The sequence below is a fragment of the Chiloscyllium plagiosum genome, unplaced genomic scaffold, assembly GCF_037043375.1.
Source record: "Chiloscyllium plagiosum isolate Xiang-an unplaced genomic scaffold, Cpla_swu_hap1 HiC_scaffold_26, whole genome shotgun sequence".
NCBI lineage: Eukaryota > Metazoa > Chordata > Chondrichthyes > Orectolobiformes > Hemiscylliidae > Chiloscyllium > Chiloscyllium plagiosum.
The window spans coordinates 14,522,600-14,547,157 of NW_028270164.1; the positions used below are offsets into that span (position 1 = coordinate 14,522,600).

Consider the following 24,558-nt stretch of genomic DNA (forward strand, 5'->3'; position numbering starts at 1 on the left):
TCAGATTTCATTTTTTTGAATAAATGTCTGCTATTAAATATTTATTTCAGTCACTTAAACAGTATAGATCCCCAGAACTGTGAGAATAAAAGATTTGAAATCTGATCAACTCAAAACATTGACCAGACAAGCCTAAAACACTTTGGTTTGAAATGGTGTTTAAACAGCTAAGTGGGAGTGCTCTCTGAAAAACAATTGCCACTGATCCTACCCCTCAAACTGAATTAGTGCTCATGATCAAAAAAAGTCCATTTGAATTGCTTTTTCTATATTTATTTATTGCACATGACATGGGGGAAGGAAGCTACCAGAGATTGGAACAAAAAAGAATCTTCCTCAAACTTGAACCGCTTACATTAAAGTTGTGAAACAGTTTAGTTTGTCAACTCTTATCCTGTGCGTACAAGGAAGACATCTGCAATTCTATAAGGAAGTAAATGATTCAGTACAGATACTTGTACAATACTGAAAAACATAGATACCTACACTGGAACCATGAAGTACATTGCGCTGCTGGTCCTCAGTCTGATATCAAGTAAGATTATCCTCTTCTATATTTGAACCACTGTTTACATTTATGATTTGGAGTTGCCGGTGTTGGACTGGGGTGTACAAAGTTAAAAATCACACAACAGCAGGTTATAGTCCAACAGGTTTAATTGGAAGCACACTAGCTTTCAGAGCGCTCTCCTTCATCAGATGGTCGTGGAGTACACAGTTGTAAGACACAGAATTTATAGCAAAGGTTTACAGTGTGATATAACTAAAATTATACATTGAAAAATACTTAACTGTTGTTAAGTCTCTCATCTGTTGGAATGACCATGTTAGTTTTACTTCTTTTATATGTAAATTACAAAACCTTTTTTAAAAGTTACATTCTCAAGTGAACTTTAACAATTGGTGTCAGCCCAGATAATGTATTGAAGGTTTTAGCCACCTGTGTGTTGCTGTCAGTTCCATCACAGTTACACTGATTCTAATCTAAAAAAATGCATTAACAGAATCAGTTGCATTTACGTAGTTTCTTCATCTTAGAAAACTGGCTCAAAGTTCTTAACAGAGAAGGAAGTGAAACATTGATTCCATGCTAAAGAAGGAGAAATTGGGTGTACTGACCATTAGCTTTGTCCAAGAGGTGGCGTTAAATATAATCCCTACCTACAGTGTGGAAATAGGTTGTTAATCAGAGAAGGAGTTGCTGAGGGCAAGGATTTTAACTGTGAAGTTCCAGAAAATTGGACCTCATTGAAAACAGAGCCACTATGAGTGGGGGAAAGGGAGCAGAGGAAGCTAGATTCAGAGAACTAGAATTCAGGGAAGGGAACAGTGGAGTATTGTAGGACATCACAGGAATTTGAGGAGATCGGTACAATTGATAAAGGAATGTACTGCCTGGAAACATAATAGAGGGAAGTTCAATTGAGGCATTGAAGAGGGCATTGGATAATTATTTGGATAAAAGAATATGGGGAAACCCAGGGGATTGGCAGAGGGTAGTGATTCTCGTTTGAAGAGTTAGTGCAAGCACAATGGACTAAATAATTCTGTTACTATGTTGTATAATCCAGAGAACAAAAGGCATGCCCTTCCCTGCCTCCCTAAATAAAAGTAGAATAATGTTAAAACCAGGCAGTAAATCCACCTCTGCGAGCACCATCAATGTGGCCGGGTAAAAATAATCCTCACATGAGTTAACATCTCAGATTTACATTCTTCACCGAAATGTAAGTGGGCCCATAGTCTAACAGAATGATAGTGCAGATAAACATCCTGCCCGTGTGAAATATAATGTGAATATGAATATCACTTAGTTAGATTTCAATCTGTTTAACATAACAATTATTGGTAGTTTGTGCATTTAATCAAAGCTTCCCAGCTGGTACTACTGAGGGTCTGCTCTGTTTTTTTAATGGATAGCCTGTGTGGTGTAGCAAGCCTCAGTCCATACAGTGGAAGAGTGGGCTGCTGCCTATGAAGTTGCATTCAAACAATAGAAGCTTCCTTCATCACTTAAGGCTATCGTAATGGCTCCATACATCAATCAGATAATCATTTATAGGCAGTCAGCTCTATGGATTTGAAGTGATGTGCTAAATTCCACAACGCCCTTATGGTCTTGGGGTGGGAGAGTCCAGAGCTAGAGGTTTACGGTGAGAGGGGACAGATATAAAAGAGACCAAAGGGCAATGTTTTCATGCAGAGGGTGGTGCGTGAGTAGAATGGGCTGCCAGAGGAAGTGGTGGAAGCTGGTACAATTACAACATTTAAAAGGCATCTGGTTGGGTATATGAATAGGAAGGGTTTGGAGGGATATGCGCCGGGTGCTGGAGGTGGGACTAGATTGGGTTGGGATATCTGGTCGGCATGGACGAGTTGGACTGATGGGTCTGTTTCCATGCTGTACATCTCTGTGACTCGTGACCCTATGACTGGCTTCTTAGTCTTGCTAGATCCACCTCAAATGGGTTCCTTGTCTCACTTCTCAAGCCACACCGGTCATGTTGCTCAGTAGAACTGATGTTTGGATTCCCAATGTCCACAGAACAATGACAGAGGACTAAGTGGCTGTTTCTTTGTTACTGGGTAGAATGGACAGGTGCACAGCAAATGCGATTTGATGTAGATACGTGTGAATTGATGCACTTGGAGAGGAACTAGATGGAGGAACACAATAACCTTAATGGTACTACACTGAGGGGAATGCAGGACCTGAGGTTCCTGAGGATACATATTCATTCAGGCAACAGGTCAAATTAGGCAGTTATGGGATTCTTGGATGTGTAAATAGAAACACTGAACAGAAAAAGACAAAGTCATGCTAACCCTTTAGTTAGCAGAGAATAGGCTTCAGCTGAAGACCGGTGTTCAATTCTGGGACCACACTTTAGGAACATTTCAATGCCCAGATCAGGGCACAGAGAAGTTTCACCGGGGTGATATCCAGGGATGATGGAATTTGTTTATGTGAAGCAATCAGAGAAACTTGTCTTTTGTAGAGAGATTCAGCAATTTAGGCTTAACCTCTCTAGAGTTTACAAGAATGAGAGGAAATCTAACTAAGGTACAAAGTTAAAAATCACACAACACCAGGTTATAGTCCAACAGGTTTAATTGGAAGCACTAGCTTTCGGAGCACCGCTACCACCTGATGAAGGAGTGTTGCTCCGAAAGCTAGTGCTTCCAATTAAACCTGTTGGACTATAACCTGGTGTAGTGTGATTTTTAACTTTGTGCACCACAGTCCAACACCAGCATCTCCAAATCATGACAACTAAGGTACATTTGACACTAACAGGGATGGACGAAGTAGATGGAGAAAGGATGTTTCATTTGGGGCAATCGAGAATGAGAGATCATGGTTTTAGGATAAGAAGTTGCAGATTTAAAATAGAGATGAGGAAAAATTACTCCAATTAAAGGATTGTGAATCTGTGAATGACCCCAGTATAAGGTGAAAGCCCAAACATTGAGTACATTTAAGGACGGGAAAGTCCGATTTTTAATTAGTAACGGGTTGAAGCATCATGGAGACTGAGCCAGAAAGTGTATTTGAGGCCAAGATGAGATCAGCCATGATCATATTAAATGATGTTTCGGGCTCAAGGATCTGAATTGACTCCTCCTGCTCCAAGTTCTTCCGTTCTTAAACTCAGATTATTGATTTTAGAGCAGGGTGAGGGGAAACCAAATAAGGTACTGGAAACTGGGAAGGATTTTGATGCAGCAAGAAGGAAAAAAAAAACATCATTTGGCAAGTAGGTTTATAATGTAAAATAATCAGTGTAAACATTAGTGGAGAAATTATTTCATAGAGATGACAGCTAGGATCAGGGCTGCATTACCTGAAGATATGATGAGGCCAGATTAAGCAGAAACTTTGAAAAGGTATTTGGCTACCTGTTTGAGGATGATTATTTGATGAGGGTTATGGAGGAATCGGGGTGTGGGATTAAGCTGAACAGTTCGTTAAAGAGCTGGCAGATACACAAAAGGCTAAAGGAAGAGGCATTTGGATGGGTATATGAATAGGAAGGGTTTGGAGGGATATGAGCCGGCTGCTGGCAGGTGGGACTAGATTGGGTTGGGATATCTGGTCAGCATGGACGGGTTGGACCGAAGGGTCTGTTTCCATGCTGTACATCTTTATGACTCTTGCTCTCCTCTAAGATTGAATAGAGTCATAGAGATGTACAGCATGGAAACAAACCCTTCGGTCCAACCCGTCCATGCCGACAAGATATCCCAACCCAATCTAGTCCCATCTGCCAGCACCCGGCTCAAATCCCTCCAAACCCTTCCTATTCATATACCCATCCAAATGCCTTTTAAATGTTGCAGTTGTACCAGCCTCCACCACTTCCTCTGGCAGCTCATTCCATACACGTACCACCCTCTGTGTGAAAAGGTTGCCTCTTAGGTCTCTTTTATATCTTTCCCCTCTATGCCCTCTAGTTCTGGGTTCCCCCACCCCAGGGAAAAGATTTTGCCTATTTACCCTATCCATGCCCCTCATAATTTTGTAAACCTCTATAAGGTCACCCCTCAGCCTCTGACACTCCAGGGAAAACAGCCCCAGCCTGTTCAGCCTCTCCCTATAGCTCAAATCCTCCAACCCTGGCAACATCCTTGTAAATCTTTTCTGAATCCTTTCAAGTTTTACAACATCTTTCAAATAGGAAGGAGACCAGAATTGCACGCAATATTCCAACAGTGGCCTAACCAATGTCCTGTACAGCCGCAACATGACCTCCCAACTCCTGTACTCAATACTCTGACCAATAAAGGAAAGCATACCAAACGCCTTCTTCACTATCCTATCTACCTGTGACTTCACTTTCAAGGAGCTATGAACCTGCACTCCAAGGTCTCTTTGTTCAGCAACACTTCCTAGGATCTTACCCTTAAGTGTATAATTCCTGCTAAGATTTGCTTTCCCAAAATGCAGCACCTCGCATTTATCTGAATTAAACTCCATCTGCCACTTCTCAGCCCATTGGCCCATCTGGTCCAGATCCTGTTGTAATCTGAGGTAACCTTCTTCACTGTCCACTACACCTCCAATTTTGGTGTCATCTGCAAACTTACTAACTGTACCTCTTATGCTCGCATCCAAATCATTTATGTAAATGACAAAATGTAGAGGGCCCAGCACCGATCCTTGTGACACTCCACTGGTCACAAGCTTCCAGTCTGAAAAACAACCCTCCACCACCACCATCCTCTGTCTTCTACATTTGAGCCAGTTCTGTATCCAAATGGCTAGTTCTCCCTGTATTCCATGAAATCTAACCTTGCTAACCAGTCTCCCATGGGGAACCTTGTTGAACGCCTTACTGAAGTCCATATAGATCACATCTACTGCTCTGCCCTCATCAATCCTCTTTGTTACTTCTTCAAAAAACTGAATCAAGTTTGTGAGACATGATTTCCCACGAACAAAGCCAAGTTGAATATCCCAAATCAGTCCTTGCCTTTCCAAATACATGCACACCCTGTCCCTCAGGATTCCCTCCAACAACTTGCCCACCACTGAGGTCAGGCTCACCAGTCTATAGTTCCCTGGCTTGTCTTTACCGCCCTTCTTAAACAGTGGCACCACGTTAGCTAATCTCCAGTCTTCCGGGACCTCACCTGTGACTATCGATAGATTAGATTACTTACAGTGTGGAAACAGGCCCTTCGGTCCAACAAGTCCACACCGACCCGCCGAAGCGCAACCACCCAGACCCATTCCCCTATATTTACGCCTTCACCTAACACTACGGGCAATTTAGCATGGCCAATTCACCTAACCTGCACATTTTTGGACTGTGGGAGGAAATAGGAGCACCCGGAGGAAATCCACGCAGACACGGAAAGAATGTGCAAACTCCACACAGTCAGTCGCCTGAGGCGGGAATTGAACCCGGATCTCTGGCGATGTGAGGCAGCAGTGCTAACCACTGTGCCACCGTGCCGCCCACGATGATACAAATATCTCAGCAAGAGGCCCAGCAATCACTTCTCTAGCTTCCCACAGAGTTCTAGGGTACACTTGATCAGGTCCTGGGGACTTCGTCACCTTTACCCATTTCAAGACATCCAGCATTTCCTCCTCTGTAATCTGTACATTTTGCAAGATGTCACCATCTATTTCCCTACAGTCTATGTCTTCCATAACATTTTCCACAGTAAATACTGATGCAAAATATTCATTTAGTATCTCCCCCATTTTCTGCGGCTCCACACAGAGGCCACCTTGCTGATCTTTGAGGGGCCCTATTCTCTCCCTAGTTACCCTTTTGTCCTTAATGTATTTGTAAAAACTCTTTGGATTCTCCTTAATTCTATTTGCCAAAGCTATCTCGTGTCCCCGTTTTGCCCTCCTGATTTCCCTCTTAAGTATACTCCTATTGCCTTTATACTCTTCTCAGGATTCACTCGATCTATCCTGTCTATACCTGATGTATGCTTCCTTCACTTTATTAACCCAACCCTCGATTTCTTTAGTCATCCAGCATTCCCTATATCTACCAGCCTTGCCTTTCACCCTAACAGAAATATACTTTCCCTGGATTCTCGTTCTGTCATTTCTGAAGGCTTCCCATTTTCCAGTTGTCTCTTTACCTGCGAACATCTGCCTCCAATCAGCTTTCAAAGGTTCTTGCCTAATACTGTCAAAATTGGCCTTTCTCCAATTTAGAACTTCAACTTTTAAATCAGGTCTATCCTTTTCCATCACTATTTGAAATCTAATGGAATATGGTTGCTGGCCCCAAAGTGCTCCCCCACTGACACCTCAGTCACCTGCCCTGCCTTATTTCCCAAGAGTAGATCAAGATTTGCACCCTCTCTAATAGGTACATCCACATACTAAATCAAAAGATTGTCTTGTACACACTTAACAAATTCCTCTCCATCTCAACCCTTAACACTATGGCAGTCCCAGTCTTTGTTTGGAAAGTTAAAATCCCCTACCATAACCACCCTATTATTCTTACAGATAGCTGAGATCTCCTTACAAATTTGTTTCTCAATTTCCCTCTGACTATTGGGGGGTCTGTAATACAATCCCAATAAGGTGATCATTTCTTTCCTTTTTCTCAGTTTCACCCAAATAACGTCCCTGGATGTATTTCCAGGAATATCCTCCCTCAGCACAGCTATAAGGCTATCCCTTATCAAAAATGCCACTCCCCCTCCTCTCTTGCCTCCCTTTCTATCCTTCCTGTAGCATTTGTATCCTGGAACATTAAGCTGCCAGTCCTGCCCATCCCTGAGCCATATTTCTGCAATTGCTATGATATCCCAGTTCCATGTTCCTAACCATGTCCTGAGTTCATCTGCCTTCCCTGTTAGGCCCCTTGCATTGAAATAAATGCAGTTTAATTTATTAGTCCTACCTTGTCCCTGCCTGGCCTGACTGTTTGACTCGCTTCTGTTCTCAACTGTATCAGTCTCAGATTGATCTCTTTCCTCACTATCTGTGTTCCCCCCCACCCTCCACCACATTACTAGTTTAAATCCTCCCGACCAGCTCTAGCAAATTTCCCTGCCAGTATATTAATCCCCTTCCAATTTAGGTGCAATCTGTCCTTCTTGTACACGTCACCTCCACCCCAAAAGAGATTCCAATGATCCAAAAATGGGAATCCTTCTCCCATACACCAGCTCCTCAGCCATGCATTCATCTGCTCTATCCTCCTATTCCTGCCCTCACTAGCTCATAGCACTGGGAGTAATCCAGATATTACTACCCTTGAGGACCTCCTTTTTAAATTCCTGCCTAACTCTCTGTAATCTCCCTTCAGAATCTCAACCTTTTCCCTTCCTATGTCATTGGTTCCAATGTGGACAATGACCTCTTGCTGGCCCCTCTACCCCATGAGAACATTCTGCACCCTCTCTGAGACATCCTTGATCCTGGCACCAGGGAAACAACACACCATTCTGATTTTTCGCTGCTGGTCACAGAAACGTCTGTCAGTACCTCAGACTAGAGAATCCCCTAACACAATTGATCTCTTGGAAGCCAACGTACCCCTCATTGCATTAGAGCCAGTCTCAATACCAGACACTTGGCTGTTTGTGCTACATTCCCCTGAGAATCCATCACCCCCTACATTTTCCAAAACAGCATACCTGTTTGAAATGGGTATATCCACAAAAGACTCCTGCACTTGCTGCCTACCTCTGTTACCCTTCCTGGAGTTAACCCATCTATGTGACTGTATCTTGAGACTTCCCCCCTTCCTATAACTGCCATCCATCACATACTGTTGCTGTTGCAAATTCCTCATTGCTTCTATCTGTCTCTCCAACCGATCCACTCGATCTGATAAGATTCACATCCAACAGCATTTATGGCAGAAGTAATCCGCAGTAACCCTTAAGGTCTCTTTAAATTCCCACATCTGACAAGAAGTACATATCACTCTATTAGAGGCCATTTTTGCTCCTTCACAATCTACATACCCAGAAATTAACACCGTCTTATTCCTCTACAAACACTGTCCCAAGTTAAATTAATAGTTGTGACTTATATTTTAAGTTTAATCAAGAGACATATCTCCAAAACATATAATCAAGAAAGAACCCACTCTACTCACTACTGCAGATTCTCTGTAGGCCACACTTAAAGCAACAATTAACTTATCTAATTCTGTGCTGTGAACTTCACCCAAACAGGTTCCTCCAAGAGCAGTTGTGAATTTCACCATTTGTTAATTTTCCCAGATATCCTCCGATGTCCAGGGATACATGAATTCAACCAGCAAAGGCAGTAACTATGCAGGTTCTCTCTCTCTCTCCTGCAATGACCTCACCATGTGTTCCTTTGTCTGTTCTTCTCCCTATTAAAACTGCTGTTGTTTTGAATTTTTTTGCCAAAAGTTCCAAAACAATGCAACAGCAAATGAAAAAGTAATTGCTGCTCCTGGAATTCGAGGAAATCACCTCCAGCACCTAAAATACCTCAAAAAAAAAAGGAGCAGCTGTTCCAGCCAGAAATTTTTCCCATCCTCCATCCTGGATAACTCCATTCCCTTCCAGGGCCTTTTCTTCCATCCCTTGTTGAAATGTTTATAATAGTTGTCTGTGAGGTTCCAAAACAATTGCTTAAAATTGATTGTTGAGATATAATTCTTGTTCACTTGTAACATTTCACCCAACAGCTTCATGGACACAAATTACATGGACAGTGTTGAAAGCTGCTGCAGGGAAAAGTATCACTGTCCAATTTCCATGGAAATGGGACCAAAAACATCCTGTAATGTGGTGTAAATCATATTCAGAAAATGCATGCGAATTTATAGTAAGAATTGAAAAATCCATGAACAATAATTTTCATGGTACAACATCCATCTCTTACATCAATGGGTCAATTTCTGTCACCATGCAACAACTTCAGGAGAAAAATACAGGAACGTACTGGTGTGGAGCACAAAACCAAGATTCCATCATTGTTTCAGATGTTATATTACTGAAGGTTTTTACAGGTAAGAATATTTCAGAAGATTATAAGGCTGATAATGTGGTCTGAGTGCAGTAATACCAGGCCCATGAATCTTCAGAGCTGGTGTGCTCCAGAATTTGACTTCAGTTTATGAAAGGATCAACACAGGTCCCTATCTTTGTAAAATGGTGTGATTAAGAAGCTTTGAGTAGGTGAACTGACACTAATGCTTCTCATTGATATTATTCTAAGCTACTGACACCATGAGATTCCCACATGAAGGGTTTCAATAAAAAATATGTTCAATTTTGATGAACAATAAATAGGTTTATTACATATTGCTTAATAGCTAATTACATTACATCTCTGATGCATTGTGGTCTCCTGTAAGAAAGTGGCCTCAGGTTGAGATTAAGCACCAAGCATTCTGGTACACAACTTAAAACATATGATCAATTCCAATTCTGGTGCAGTAACTTAGAACAACAATGGTTAGATCCCCCCAGAAACAGTCTTTTAAGCATTTTCATTGGAGTTACAGATAACAGGAAGGAATTACCAAACTTGGATAAACATATCTCCCACGTGTGGTGGAAAATATACACAATTAAAAACATAACATGAACAACAATGAACATAAAAGCTTTCAGCACTTACACTGGGCTCTATGACTCTGTAATCCTATTTGTATTTTAAAAACAGAAAACATTTTTTGACATTTTCAACATTTAGCTCATTTATTTTAGATATTTTCAAAACTAAAAATATTCAGTTATTCTTCATTCTGCAGTTTTAATGGCTTTCTTTTTCATATTTACCAACAGATTCAGAGGAATCCATTCCAACAGAGACCTACAATTTAATGCAAAATACCACTATTGTATCGTGTCTCTACACGCAACAGGAGATACACTATAAGAAATTCTTCTGTAAAGTAACCTCTGTAAATAATTGCACTGTTATCGCCAGCTCAGATAAAACTATTGGAAATGAGTATAAAGGGAGAATTCTAATCATGACAAACAAGTCTCAAAATCTTACTGTTATCATGAGCAATATCACTAAAGGAGATAAAGGACAGTACTGGTGTGGATCAGTAAATATAGATGACGTAAAGATCACACAAATCCTAACAATTGCTAATGGTAAGAATCAAATTAAAATTATTATAAATCAGTAGGTCATCCATAGCACTTACAGAATAGACACATTGGTCAATGCTGGTGTTCATGTTACACAAGAGCCTTCCCCAGTCCTATGCCATCTCACCCTTTCAACATATCCTTCTCTTACTCCATTGCATCGCAATGTGTTTATTTCTCTTTCTGTTAATTGCAGCTACCATTCTTGCCTCAACTACGCTTCTTGTTCAGCGTTTAGCAATTTCCACATTCAGCCAATTCTCTGGGCAAAGAATATACTCAATGAAATTCTTATTTAATATTTAATAACTATCTTAAATTAAAGATGCTTGGATTTAGCCTCCACCGTAAGTGGGGTCATCCCCCTACATCCCTGGCTTTCTCATTCACAAGGGCATGGGTATCACTGGCAAGGCCAGATTTTATTGGCCAGCCCAAATGACCTGCCTTCTTGACCACTGCTGTCACGATGTAGGAACACCCCCAAAGGGTGACGTTGTTAGGGACAGAGTTCTTGGATCTTAATCCAGTGACAGTAAAGGATGTAACTCTAAATCATGATAGGGTGTGACATATTCATATACCTTAGACTTCAGTTAAATTATTGTTTGCTGTAATATATAATATTTAGTCAATGAATCAATATCTGAATTTGGATATTAAAAACAGGTGTTGCAATTACTTTCAAAAAATACCAGATTAGAATGGGCAATATTTGTCTCAGAATAAATTGCTCTTTCTTCCAGTTACTGTTCCAGGCCTGTATCTCACTCCAGTCATGGAGGAAGGATGAAAAGGATATGGAAGCAGCTTTGAGACAAATCCTCCCTCATTTTGAGTGGACCTTCAAGTACCACACTGGACAGTGAGGCACACTGTAGTATTTCCCAACACAAGAAGGGAAGTTTACAGAGGTTATGATCATGGCCAAGTGGCTTCAGTCACTCTGGACAGGGTCTACCTGCTCCACAGTGGGGGTGGTGATGAGGGCGGAGGAGATGCATGCAGGATCAGGTCACCTCTGACTGCTGTGCCACCTCTATGTGAATTTCTCTGGGCAGGCTCCCATAGGAATCATTAACTCACTCTGTGGAGATGGAGTCTCAGTGAAGCTAAATTAGAGCCAATACAGCTGGCATTTTTAGAAGCCAATGACAGTTTCTTAGTGCTGGACCATCCCATTCCCCAGTTCCCCCTGAGGAATGAGCCCAGCAACTATATGGAGGTGATCTCCACATGACAGGCCACAAGACCATGACAGTGTCCTCCCAAACCCCAATTCATGGAGTCAAATGGACAAAAGAGCCACAGTTGCAGCATTAATCCCCCTCCACACTAAGGGCCACAACAGATGTAGACTTTCTTGATTTTCAAATTCTCTATGGGTTGCTGGGAACCCCGCCTTTCTTCCCACCAACTGAATCCAACTTTCCCTCTCTTCCTTTCACAAGATTTTATGACCCCGACAAAGGCAACGATACCTATTCCACAAATCTTTGTTCATCCATCCTCAATTTGAGTAATTGCCTCAAGGAATTTTAAACAGCCAATGCTCAGGATTATTAAACCAATTCCCCCTACACCAGTTAACCATCCCTTTCCCCTTCACCCCCACCAAACAGACCCCCTCCCCCTCGCCCCACCAGCAGTCAACACCCTCCTGTGCATCACACCCAATACTAAACAGAACCCTCCCATTCACCTGCACCACTCAGCAGGCCTCACCCCATCACCTCCACCAACGCTCCACCACCATCTTGCTTCCTAAGGGATTGTGCTAAAGAGGAAAGTTATGCTTGTATTGCTGATGGTTTTCAACTATTCATTCAGTTACTTATTCACATTTATTTGCAACAGTGGGAATTCCGGCAATTTCCAGTGACAACCTAAGGTAAGATTTTAATAGTTTTCTTAGAATAATCACTTTTGGGTCACTCTGATTGAAGTTGTTGGATAGTTCTGGTCTCCTCACTGAGTGATGTTATGTGATTAAAAACTACCCTTTTGGTGCCATACCTTTCCTCATAATTCTTCTATTAATTGTCTATCTCAATTAATACCAATATCAAAATCAGATAACAAAGTTTACACAGGTCCTGGCAGCAATTGTTCATTTGATGATGAGATCCGCACTCCCACTTACATCTCATTTCTGTTCACAATGAGAAAATCACACGTCAGCCCAGTGCATTAGTCATTCACAAGATGTGGCCATCATGGGCAAGGCCCGCATTTATCGCTCATCCCTCGTTGACTTTGAGAAGGTGACCGTGAGCCAACCTCTTGAGCTGCTGCAATCCACGTGGCATCAGTATTTCCCACAGTATTATCAAGGAAGGAACACAATTCAAAGTCAAAATGATGTGTGACTTAGAGGGGCACGTGCAGATGGTGGTGTTCCCTTGTCTTTGTCTTTCAAAGTGGTAGACATTGTAAGTTTAGAAGGTGCTGTTGAAGAAACTTTAACAAGTTGCTGCAATGCATCCTCAGCAGAGTAGGCTCACTAGAATGTAACACATCTTTTAATTCAGAGACAATTATATTTAAAACTAATTCCCATCTAGTTTACAGCTAATAAATGTTTACATATTTTTGCCTGGTTCTATTGAGTGCACAACGCTTTAATTTAACCAATTCTGCTTCATTTTCTTTTAGTAATACCACCCTGCAAATATGGCACATCATCATCCCTGCTTTGCTGGGACTGTTAACCTTATCGCTACTGATTCTGTTTCTGTGGAAAAGAAAAGAGACAAAAAGGGCAGGAAATGATGGTACGTAAAAGCAGAAACTGATTCCTGAGAATAAAATGTTGATATAATATTGAAAATAGTTGCTACCCAATCAGAAACAGATAGGGCAACATTTTCACGGTTCTACACAAGTGTTTTGGGAAGTAGGGCCAGGAGCAAAGGTACAAAGTAACGTATGGGCTTGGCTACCAGAATTGTACCTGCTCAAGTTGGGGTTAATATGCCAGAGGCTAGCCACATCAGTGGCCGATACTCAATTAGGTCCATGAAGGGAACAATGAGGCAGAGGCCCCACTTAGGTCTGAGACCAACAGGCTACTGGAGGCCAACTCCCAGAGCTAAGGCTGTGGGCCATCAATATCTCCAGTCAATGAACCCACTGGGCTGTTTGGGCTCAGTCTGTTCTCTTTGCTTACAATGACAATTAAATGGGGAAATCTGAGCTTCTATGATCATTTATTCAGCCTGTTCTGCACAGTGGAAGTGACCCTACCCCTGGGCCAGGAAGGCCTGGGTTCAAAGATATGCACTAATATTGCTGAACAGGATGATTCAAACTGCTACTTCTTGCAAATACCCCTCCAAGCCACACATCATTCTGAATTGGAAATATATCACAATACTTCCATTGTGTGGGGATACCAGTGATGAAACAGGGGAGGACAAAATCAGAAGTCACATGACACCAGGTAATACTCCAACGGATTTATTTAAATAATTTAATTGTCTCTGTGTCCATATCCTGAAACTCCCTTCCTGACCGCTCTGTGGATATACATACACTAAATGCAATACTTCAGGAAGGTATTTTCTCCAGGCAATTAAGGATATGCATGGAATATTGGCCTTACCCGCAATTCTCATATCCCTGGAACATTTTGAACAACAGTGGTGTGGTGTCAAATCTGTGCAACTTGGGAGGGTAATTCGAAGAAAGTACAATTCTGTTTCAATACTGTCTTTGATCTTTTAATTGGTAGAGGTTGTGGATTTGGAAAGTGCCGTTAAAGGTGATGTGACAACACTTTCCAATACCATGTGTATACGGTGCACTTGAAAAAATGGGAGTGAACATTTAAAGTTTCAATTGCTTTTACAGTATATAATGTGAAAATTATTTCAAAATCCATCTTCCAATATTCTTTATAAAATGTTTAACAAAGAATGAAATGAGTAAAATCAAAACATCCAGAGTAAACTCTCAATCGTTTTAGAAGTACATCCAAAGTTATTCAATCAACTGAAGGCTGTAATTTGCTTTTGCAGACTCTCATTAAACTCTAGCACGTCTCCATAATTTATGATATAATTTAAACTCCTGGATTGCAAGACATGAATCACGTTGGAAGCAGTGAAAAGTTCTCATGCCTCAGAATTTTCAGAAATATATGTTACCACCCTTAACAGATGAAATTATTTGAAAAGGGGTTAATCTATTTCTCAGGGTGAAAGGCAGAACAAGCTAAAGTGTCAAACTTAACTCAATTTTCTTCAACATCTTGAAGGAAGTGGTTTACCATCATGCAACTAGGAAATAGCAAGTGTTTGGAGCTTCCTGTACTAGGTTAGAAATACGTGGTTGACTTGATGTGGGTGGATGAGTGTAAGTGTGAAACAGAGTGTGACATTGAGGTTTTTACACTGGTTTACATTCCAGACTAAAATAGAACATATCTACTGTGGGGAGAGTAAATGAAAGCAGCTTTGTTGTAAGTGAGTCATTTACTATTTATTTTGCAGTTAAGAATGAAAATCCAGAAACTCCAGACATGACCAGTAAGGTAAGAATGGAAGGCATCTAAAGATTATGGATATTGTCCCACTTATCTTACAATTACTCAACACTTCATTGCTTTAATCGCATAAATGCCCCAAAGTACTCACCAAAACGTTGTGGAGCATTATATTCATTGGTTTTGAAAACCACCACCTGCATTTACCTCCAATCATGCACCTAAAAATCTGCTCATTCACTGTTGCTGGGACTCGAGGAATTCCCTCCCTGACTCACTGTGGATGTACCAACATCCTAGGGACTGCAGCAATTCAATCAGGTAGCTCGAGGACAATAAATTATAGATAATCAATACTGGCCCAAGCATTCTGTGAAGGAATAAAAATTGGATTTTGACAAGATTCTCCACAATAGACTCTGTTATACAGTTCAGCACAATGGGATTTGTGGAAAATTTTAGGGTAATTGTGCATCCTCATTAGACACAAGGCAACCATTACTGTGCAGAGGTGGTGGGGGTAAGCCTCTGACTTGAGCCTCTGCAGTCCATCTGGGACACATTCACCCTTAGTTCACCCTGGAGCAGCACGGTGGCTCAGTGTTTAGCACTGCCACCTCGCAGCGCCAGGGACCCACGTTTGATTCCAGCCTCAGGCGACTGTCTGTGTGGAGTTTGCACATTCTCTCTGCATCTGCATGAGTTTCCTCCGTGTGCTCTGGTTTCCTCCTGCAGTCCAAAGATGTGCAAGCTAGGTGGATTAGCCATGAGAAGTACAGGATTGTAGGGTAAGTGGATGGGTCTGGGTGGGGTGCTCTTTGGAGGGTTAGTGTAGTCTCAATGGCCTGCTTCCACACTGTAGGGATTCTACAACTAGTTTGGTTAGGGAAGGAGTTCCAGTATTGACCAAGTGCCAGTGAAGGGATATGGTCTAAGACGGGTTAGCGTGAACCTAAGGAGAGGAATGTGCATCTCCTGCCCTTGAATTTGGAAGGTGTCTTTGAAAGACCTTGACTGACAATGGTCCCTCCCCCTACATTGTAGACACAGACACTGAGAAGGGCTGCGCACACTGATCAATATGTTGACGTGCAGTGGCAAGAAAAATGAGAAGAAACATTTCTTAGTTAGTTGCTGCAGTGCTTCTTGGAGATGGTATACAGCAATATCACTGCACATCAGTGATGGAGCAAATATACTCAAAGTAATGAAAACAGAAAATGCTGGATAAATCTCGCAGGACTGACAGCATCTACAGAGCCTGTGACAATTGATCTGCTGAGCATCTCCAGCATTTTCTGTTTTTATTTCAGACTTGCAGCACTGCAGTATTTCCTTATATTTGCATATTGAGGGTGACTGATGGAGTGCCAAACAAGTGAGCATTTTGTCCTGAATACTGCAGAGTTTCTTGAATGTTGTGGCAGCTGCGCTCCCCAAGTGAGTGCATTCCATATAATCACTTACACCTTGTAGACAATGGGCAGACTTTGGGGACGCATGATTAGTTACTCAAAACAAAGTTCCCAACCTCCAACACGGAGGTCGGTTGGCTGGATGGACGGCTGGCTGCCTGGCAACGTCACCAGTGTGGGTTCAATTTCCACACTAAGTGGGGTCATCACCTCAACCTTTCCCCTCACCTGAGGCATGGTTACCCTCAGGTTAAACTCACCATCAGTCATCACCTTCGAATGAAAGAGCAGCCTCCCTGTCCTCTGGTGACTTTCCTTTTACTTATAGCCACAACAGTTACATGGCTGATTCAGTTCAATTTCTCTTGATGGTGGAGGTTTCAGTGCTGGCAATGTCATTCAATGTTAATTTTCATATTTTAGCATCATGCCTTTGTTACATGTTCAAGTGTGAGTGTGATGTTTATTTCAGTCTGACAGGATAATGAAAGACGCCGTCACTTATTCCAATGTGACCCTTCAGCCTTCTGCTCAAACAATGGAAGATTCTGGAACTTATGCTAACTTAAAGGATTTGAAAGAGCAAAAGGGTAGCATCAAGATCAATTCTTCGGAATCAGTGGAATATGCGGCATTGCAATTCAAATCTTAGAGCAATTACCTTCTGGATTCAAAGACAACGCTCTATTTATTCCTTAAACCTTAATTTTAAAAACAGTCAGCAATTGGAATAGCACCAGAGAGAGAAACATTTTATCTTCTGGGAGCAGACCACCAGACGGGGACTACTATAAGTCTGGTGTCAAACCCATCACCATTGGCATTTTACAAGCAGTAGAGTGGTGTCTGTAATGCTGCCTGGTCTTGAGACAAATAAGAGCCACATAGTTAGAGTTCACAGCACAGAAAGAGGCCATTTGGCCCATTGTCGAGTGGTGCAGACGCAATCATGTATCTAATCCCGAAATCGAGCACTTGGCTCATAGCCTTGTTTGCAATTGTGTTAAATGATCATCTAATTACATTCAAATCCCACCTCTACCAAACTAAAGACTATGATTTCCCAGATACCCACTACTATTAGCGAAGAGCTTTCTTTAAGCCCCGTCTAAATCTCCTGCTCCTTACCACAAATCTATGCCCTCTAGTTATTGACCCCTCTGCTACCTCCAATCTACGCTCCTCAATTTTATGCAATCCAGTTCCTGCTCAGTCTTCTCTGCACAAAAGAAAACCGCCTACTTAGTCTTTCTTCATAGCTCCAGCCCAGACAATAGTCTGGTGAATCCCCTCTACACCTTCTCTAGCGTTTTCATACCCTTCCAACACTGTAGTGACCCAGAACTGCACACACAATTCCTGTTGGGGCCTTGTTGATCTTTGACAGAGATCCAAAGTAACCTCCTTACTCTTGTATTCTATGCCTTGACTAAGGTCTAATGCCTCCACCCATCCCTTCAATTATTCTCCCATGGCAAATCCTGCAAGCCTTGCACTGGATGAGGTGGGCAGACCTTCTGTACAGGCAACGTATGCTCAACAGAGCAACGCCCACTCCCTCCCCACCCCAATCGCTTTCTTCTCTCAGTACCCCCATGTCCTCCTCTACAGAGCACTGACCCAGTCAAAACCCTCTTTCAGTTCTTCAATCTGATCCTTGACTCCACAATCTTGGGAACTGCCTACAGTCCCAGCACTGGCTGCAGCCTGTGGTAACTCAGCTTGGGCTAAAGAGCTGCCAACATTCTGACTAGTCAACAGCTCTCAAAATGGATGACTTCCTCCTCAGGTAGAGAAGGAATCTCACTGAGCTGATCACCAGTCATGAAATCACTTTACGACAATCTAAAAGAGGGCTCACCCAACATTTAAGATGGTGAGATGTGACCACAAATTCAAAACTAAATTCCACCCAAGATTTCAGTTCAGGTAATTGGTCTGAAACGCTAACTACCTATCTTTCCAACTGCTGTAGCACTGACCTACATTTGCTTGTCATCACTCTAAACATATAATTTTTTCAAACATTCCAAAATCACTTATTAAATAGTAAATAAAATCTATGGCAGATCTATCAAAATCCCGTTTTCAGCTGAGTCTGAATGTACTTTAAGACCTCACTTGATTTTCCTTTGCACTCTGCATCTTCCAAGAGGGTAGGCTAATGTCCCAATAGTTTGAAGTGCTGCAAATGGAAGTGCAGAGAAGCAGTCCACTGTTCCCTTTCTTCATGTGCAAGAACATCCTCAGATCAATGGCTTGCTTTGCTGATAAACTGAGATCAGCATGTGAAGAATTACAGCTTTGAAATCCATGATGCTCCTGCAGAGAATTAAAGATTCATCGGTTCTACCTCAAGCTGCGATTCCATCTCAAATATTATGTCAATTTGTTTTCTACCTTTGAGTGTGCTGCTTGGAAACATTGCTAATGCCTTGGAACTATATAGTGTATATAGCTAAACCAATATTAATACACAAGAATGCCAGTGCTTACAATAGCAAGTTCAATGAAATGCCTAAACAAGAACAGCATTTTAAAAAGCAGGGATTCTTTGTCCTATGCAATTTTCACCAAGTAATTCCTGCATTTTGTTTTATTGATTTCCAGCAACTGCACTTTCACTTCTACTAAATGTAATGTGCAATTTCATTTGTTAATCAGATAGAACTCCACACAAAAACAAATTTTAAAAAATATTTTCCCCAAGTTATAACATATCAAAATAATGGACTGTGCAATCAAGATCATTTTCATGGGAAAAAACAATTTTTAAAAATTGTTCATGAAAATGATCTTGATTGCACAGTCCATTATTGTGATATATTATAACTTGGGGAAAATATGTTTAAATGAACTGTGTGCGTCATTTTCTTTTCACTTATCTTTATGCATAGCAGGGATTCATTAAGGCATCTCAACCAGCATGGTTCAAAGTAGTTTATCAAATCAGTCAAGGACTTTGGAAGCCTTTCCAACTCTGGCTAAGCCTTGTTTCTGTAACAGAGGAACTGGCTGAAAATAATTGAGCGATAGTCTCTACAACAGCTGAGATACTACAAACACCTGGCCAAGTAAAAAGACCAGCTTCTGTAGGATCTAGTTAGAAATTCAAGGCATATGACTTTTTTTCCTCAATCATTCATTGGATGAGAGTGTTGTTGACAAAGCTAGTATCCCTAATTGCCCAGAAGGCAGTTAAAAATCAATCACATTGCTGTGTGTCTGGAGTCACATATAGGTCAGACCAAGTAAGGGTGGTAAATTACTGGACCTCCAAAAGTGAAGCAGATGGATTTTTACAACAATCGAAGGTATCCTTAGGTTGTGGCACCCATAATATGATTGAATTCTGCATTCAAACTGAGGGAAAAAGGAGTAGGTCCAAGACTTTTTTTTTAATTTAAAGCAAAGGGAATTCTGAGGGCATGAAAGCACAGCTGGCTAAACAAATTGACAGATTAGGTTCAAGAGCAGGTCAACGCAGATGCAGCAGCAGACATTGAGGAGGGTATGTCAGAATATACAGAATATAAACAGACCAGCCGTAAGAAAAGTTCAAATGGAGGGACTTACCGTTTGAGATAGATTAGAAATGTATAGATAGGATCAAATTAAAAGAAAAGGCATGTACAAAGGGATGTTTGATCAGAAGATTGGACAGTATATGAAAACATGAACAAATTACCAAAATAATAGCGAAATGGAAAAATTACAGAGAAAGCTAGCGAGAAATATAAAAACAGATGCAAGTTTCTACAAATATTTAAAAGGAGAACAACAAACAAATTGAGGGTTGGTCTTATTGAAAGCAAATCTAAAGAATTATTAATGGAAAATAAGGAAATAACAAATGAATAGATCAAGTATTTTGCATCAGTCTTCAGTAAACAGGGTACAAATAACATTTCAGATGCAGCACCAAATCAGAAAATGGCAAGGATGGAGAAACTAAGGAAAATCACAATCACCAAGGTCTGTACTCAGCAAAGTGTTGAAGCTGCAGGTGACAAGTGCTGAGGAACTATCCCAGGACTTTAAAAGGAATTGCTCGTAAGATAATCAAAATAATTTTCCAAAACTCTCTTAATTCAGGGTCAGTCTCAGTAGCTGTGAAGGTAGTAAATATAATTATTCAAAAAAGGAGGAAAGACAGAAAACATGAAATTATAGCAAGTTAGCTTAACTTTTGTCATGGGGACAATGTTACAATACATGAGAAATCACAGAAAACATAGAACATGGGATCAAGAATAAGTTATTCAGCCATTGTGTGCAGTCCACCAAAATAATCATAAATTAATACCAATTGTATGCTTTCTCACCATACTCCTTCAATACCCCATTACAGCTGTGGCCCCAAGTATTTAATCTTGTGGTATATCATTTATCAATGCCTTGCAGCCTGAAAATGACCCATTTGTTCTGACTTTGTTTCCTGTCTGATAAATCAAAGCCTGAATTAAGAATTGGTATACACTATAACCTCTGATGTGGGCCTTTGTCAAAAGCTTTCTGAACATCCAAACACACATCTGTTGCTTCTCCAGCTAGACTTCTAGATACTTTGTCAGAAAAAACTCTTGGTTTGTCCAGTATGATTTCCCTTTCATAGATCCATGATGATTTAATGTGACCCAATTGGTACTTTTTAAGAAGGAAAAAGGAGCATATAATATAATGAAGACCGATTGCAGAGCTCAGATGCAGAGGAATCTGGGTGCCCTCATGCACAAATAGCCATATGTTAACTTGCAGGTACAACTAGTAATTAGGAACCCTAGTGCAACGTGGTCATGAATTGCAAGGGGAATAGAACACAACAATAGGGATTTTAGGCTGCAGTTATATATGGCACTTCTGAGGCTGCATCTGCAGTACCGTGCACCACATCAGTCAATTTATTTAAGGGTATAAATGTGTTAGTTGTAGTTCAAAGCAGGATTAGTGGCAGGGTGAGAGTATTAGGAGGAAAGGCTGGGTGAGGCGAGGCTTGCATTCACTAAAGTTTACAAGAGGAAGGTGACTTAATTATAACATCAACCCTGGGACATTTCAGATGGAGAGGGGAGATTTGCTCTTATGGGAGAATCTAGCACTAGAAGTCAGTTTAAAAATCTGAGTCGAGGCAATAAAATTTCCTGAAGGTCACGAGATGGTGGAAGGAAGGTCCTTGAATATTTAAGGCAAAGACAGACATTCCTGTTAAGCAAGGGAGTGAAATGTTAGACAGGCATGTGGATTTGGGGTTACAATCAGATCAACCATGAACTTATTTGATTGCAGAGTAGGTTTGAAAAGCTGAAAGTCCTGCTCCTGCTTTTAACTTGTTTCTTCTGCATGTCTCCTGTTTCTGTTTTCTCGCTAAAGATGATATATCCATTATAAAAATGGACCAAAACTGAGTTAAAGTCCAAAAGGAGTTTATTTAAACTTCATTTGAAATGTCTTCAAATTGCATGATTAGTGCATTTAGACATGAGTTAAAACTTTGCATTTTTATCACACTTTAAGGACCTGGGAACAATGATACTGCTTCGAATTGCAGCTGCTGTTGTAAAGCCTCCTCAAACTGCTACGTGATAACAACCAAATAATCATTTTTGGCAAGGTTCATTAGCCAATAATATTAGTCATGCCACTCAACTACTCTTCTTTGAAATTGTACATCGTAAGAGCGCAGGGTAAAAATTTGGCTGAACAATTTTAATGTTGAGAGTGTGGTGCTGGAAAAGCACAGCAGGTCAGGCAGCATCCAAGGAGCAGGAGAATTGAAGTTTTGGGCATAAGCCCTTCATCAAGAATAAGGCTTGTGGGCTGGGTGTCTGAGAGATTAAATGGGAGGGAGATGGGGCTGGGGCTGGCGGTAGCTGAGCATGCAATAGGTAGATGAAGGTGGGGGAGAAGGTGATAGGTCAGAGAGGAGGGTGGAGCGGATAGATGGGAAAGACGATGGAGGGAGGACAAATGAGGAAACTGGTCAAATCCACATTGATCTCGTGTAGTTGCAGGGTCCCAAGGCGGAAGATGAGGCATTCTTCTTTCAGGTGTCCAGCAGTTAGGGTTTGGCGATGGAGGTGGCCCAGCACCTTCACCTCCTGAACAATTTTAATATCTGTTAGAATGTTTCTGTTATCAAACCTTGTTTTGCACAAAATCGTGAAATATCCTAACTTCCCAAGACAGAATCAAAAGTCTTTCATCTTTAAAAATGAGCTGAAGTATCAATACAATAAAATCATTTCTAATGCATTACAGAACACTTATATACTTTATAACATCTTTTGTTTCATTGCAAGTATCTAAGCTTAACTAAAATTGCACACTAAATGTATAGTTTTGTATACGTTAGATGCACTGCTTACCCAAGTAGTTTGACTTTTCTAACTTAGTGCTCAAACATTCAAAAAACTCATTTGAAGAGGCTAATATTCTTTCATACTTCAAAAAATGGACCAACTGTCGCTGAGTCAAAATCTTGGAATTCCCTCCCAGAGGGCACTGTAGGTCAACCTACAGCAGATGGACTGCGGTGGTTCAAGATGGCATCTCACCACCACCTTCTCAAGGGCAACTAGGGACGGGCAATAAAATAGTGGCCAGCCAGTGATGTCCTCATCCCATAAGTGTCTCAGATTGTAGAAATATTGCTAGGACAAGCGAGAACAAATTAGCAGCAAATAAAAATGGTTCCACCTGCCTATCTTTTCCTTCAAGTAGTTTTAAAAGAACTAATTAAATGAGATACCCAGTTCTCAGTGTAGCAAGTTTGAACTCAAATTAGAAATTAAATAAAATTATGAATAAGGGAAATTACATTCACTTCTTAAACAAATCTCAGCAAAATTGATGAAGGTTTCGAAACTAGGAGGAACTTTAATGTTTGTACTGAAATGATGGATGGGGAAGTATGGAGTCATAGAATCTCATCACAGAAGATGGCAGACCACATGTCCAGGCAGAAATTAGATTAAAAAAAACTGGAGTATAACAATAATTAAAACGTCTTTTAAAAATTGGATATGGTTCAAGTACTAAATTCTAAGTTACGTGTGATTTGGGATGCAATTTTACGACATTAATGTTTGTGCTCGCGAGAGATTTATAAACTTTATTAACTACAGATCTACTCTGTGCAAAATGATTTTTTAAAAGTCCATATATTTAATATTAGATAGCTTCTGGAGAGATATAAATAAATACTGCAAATTCTCCAGGGATAAAGTGCAAAAGTAATTGAAGTGGAAACAAACTGACAAGATGATTTGTAGAGGAACTAAGAATGTTATTGCAGACTGCTGATACTCTCACTTGTGACACCAAAATGATTAACGCAGCATTCAGGAAGTTCTACTCTGAGCTGTGCAGGTCAGAGACTAGAAGGACAGATTGGTGAAGATGGAGTTTTTTTTTAAGACCCTGGACCTCCCAGGTGTAACTTCAGAATGTGTCTCTTTTAAATCCCCCTCTGACAATTGAAGGAAAACAGGAGGCGGTGAGGTAGCTCCAGAGTGGTAAAGCGCCCTGCCCAGACAGATTTCAAAGTGAGTTTTACAAGGAGTTTATAAACATGCTGGCCGGGCCACTGTTGGATATGTACAATTATTCATACAGGACTACCTCCCATCCTCTCTGAGAGAAGCAAATATTTCTCTTATTGTCGAGAGGGAAAGCCTCAGAAGATTGTACTTCATACAGGCCCATATGGTTATTGAACATGGATTTTAAAGTTTTGTCAAAAATGCTGGCATTGAAGTTGGAGAGTGTTTTATCCTTCTTCATAAAGGAGGACCAGACAGGTTTTATTAAGGGGCACAGGTGTTCTAATAATATTAGAAGAGTATTAAACATGGCCCAGGTACATATACCAGCAAGGGTCAATTCTGGGCTTGGTAGTCTCCCTGGCTGCAGAGAAAGCATTTGACTGAGAGGAGTGGCTGTACCTCTTTTATGTACTGGCGGTTTTTGCCAGGTGGTGGCAGTATGATATAGTGACCCGAAAACAGCATTCTCACTAATGGTATATGGTCTGACAATTTTAGTACTGGTAGAGGCAACTGACAAGGGTGTCCCCTTTCA

General features: G+C 41.0%; 1 protein-coding gene across 1 annotated transcript; it reads left to right on the top strand.

The window, feature by feature from the left end:
• The first annotated feature begins 406 nt into the window (after positions 1 to 406).
• Positions 407 to 19,060, top strand: LOC122563086 (polymeric immunoglobulin receptor-like). Its single transcript, XM_043716499.2, has 7 exons — positions 407 to 535; positions 9,156 to 9,479; positions 10,261 to 10,581; positions 12,436 to 12,469; positions 13,234 to 13,352; positions 15,072 to 15,112; positions 16,952 to 19,060. Exons 1-7 carry the CDS (start codon positions 496 to 498, stop codon positions 17,129 to 17,131), a joined length of 1,059 nt encoding a protein of 352 aa, XP_043572434.2. The 5' UTR covers positions 407 to 495; the 3' UTR covers positions 17,132 to 19,060.
• Positions 19,061 to 24,558: the final 5,498 nt, after the last annotated feature.

Excerpts from the sequence above, each read along its gene's own strand:
- LOC122563086 (XM_043716499.2), top strand. The coding sequence starts at position 496 with ATGAAGTACATTGCGCTGCTGGTCCTCAGTCTGATATCAA. Across the intron at positions 10,582-12,435 it reads AATCCTAACAATTGCTAATG|TGGGAATTCCGGCAATTTCC; the intron begins GTAAGAATCAAA and ends TATTTGCAACAG. Across the intron at positions 15,113-16,951 it reads CTCCAGACATGACCAGTAAG|TCTGACAGGATAATGAAAGA; the intron begins GTAAGAATGGAA and ends TGTTTATTTCAG.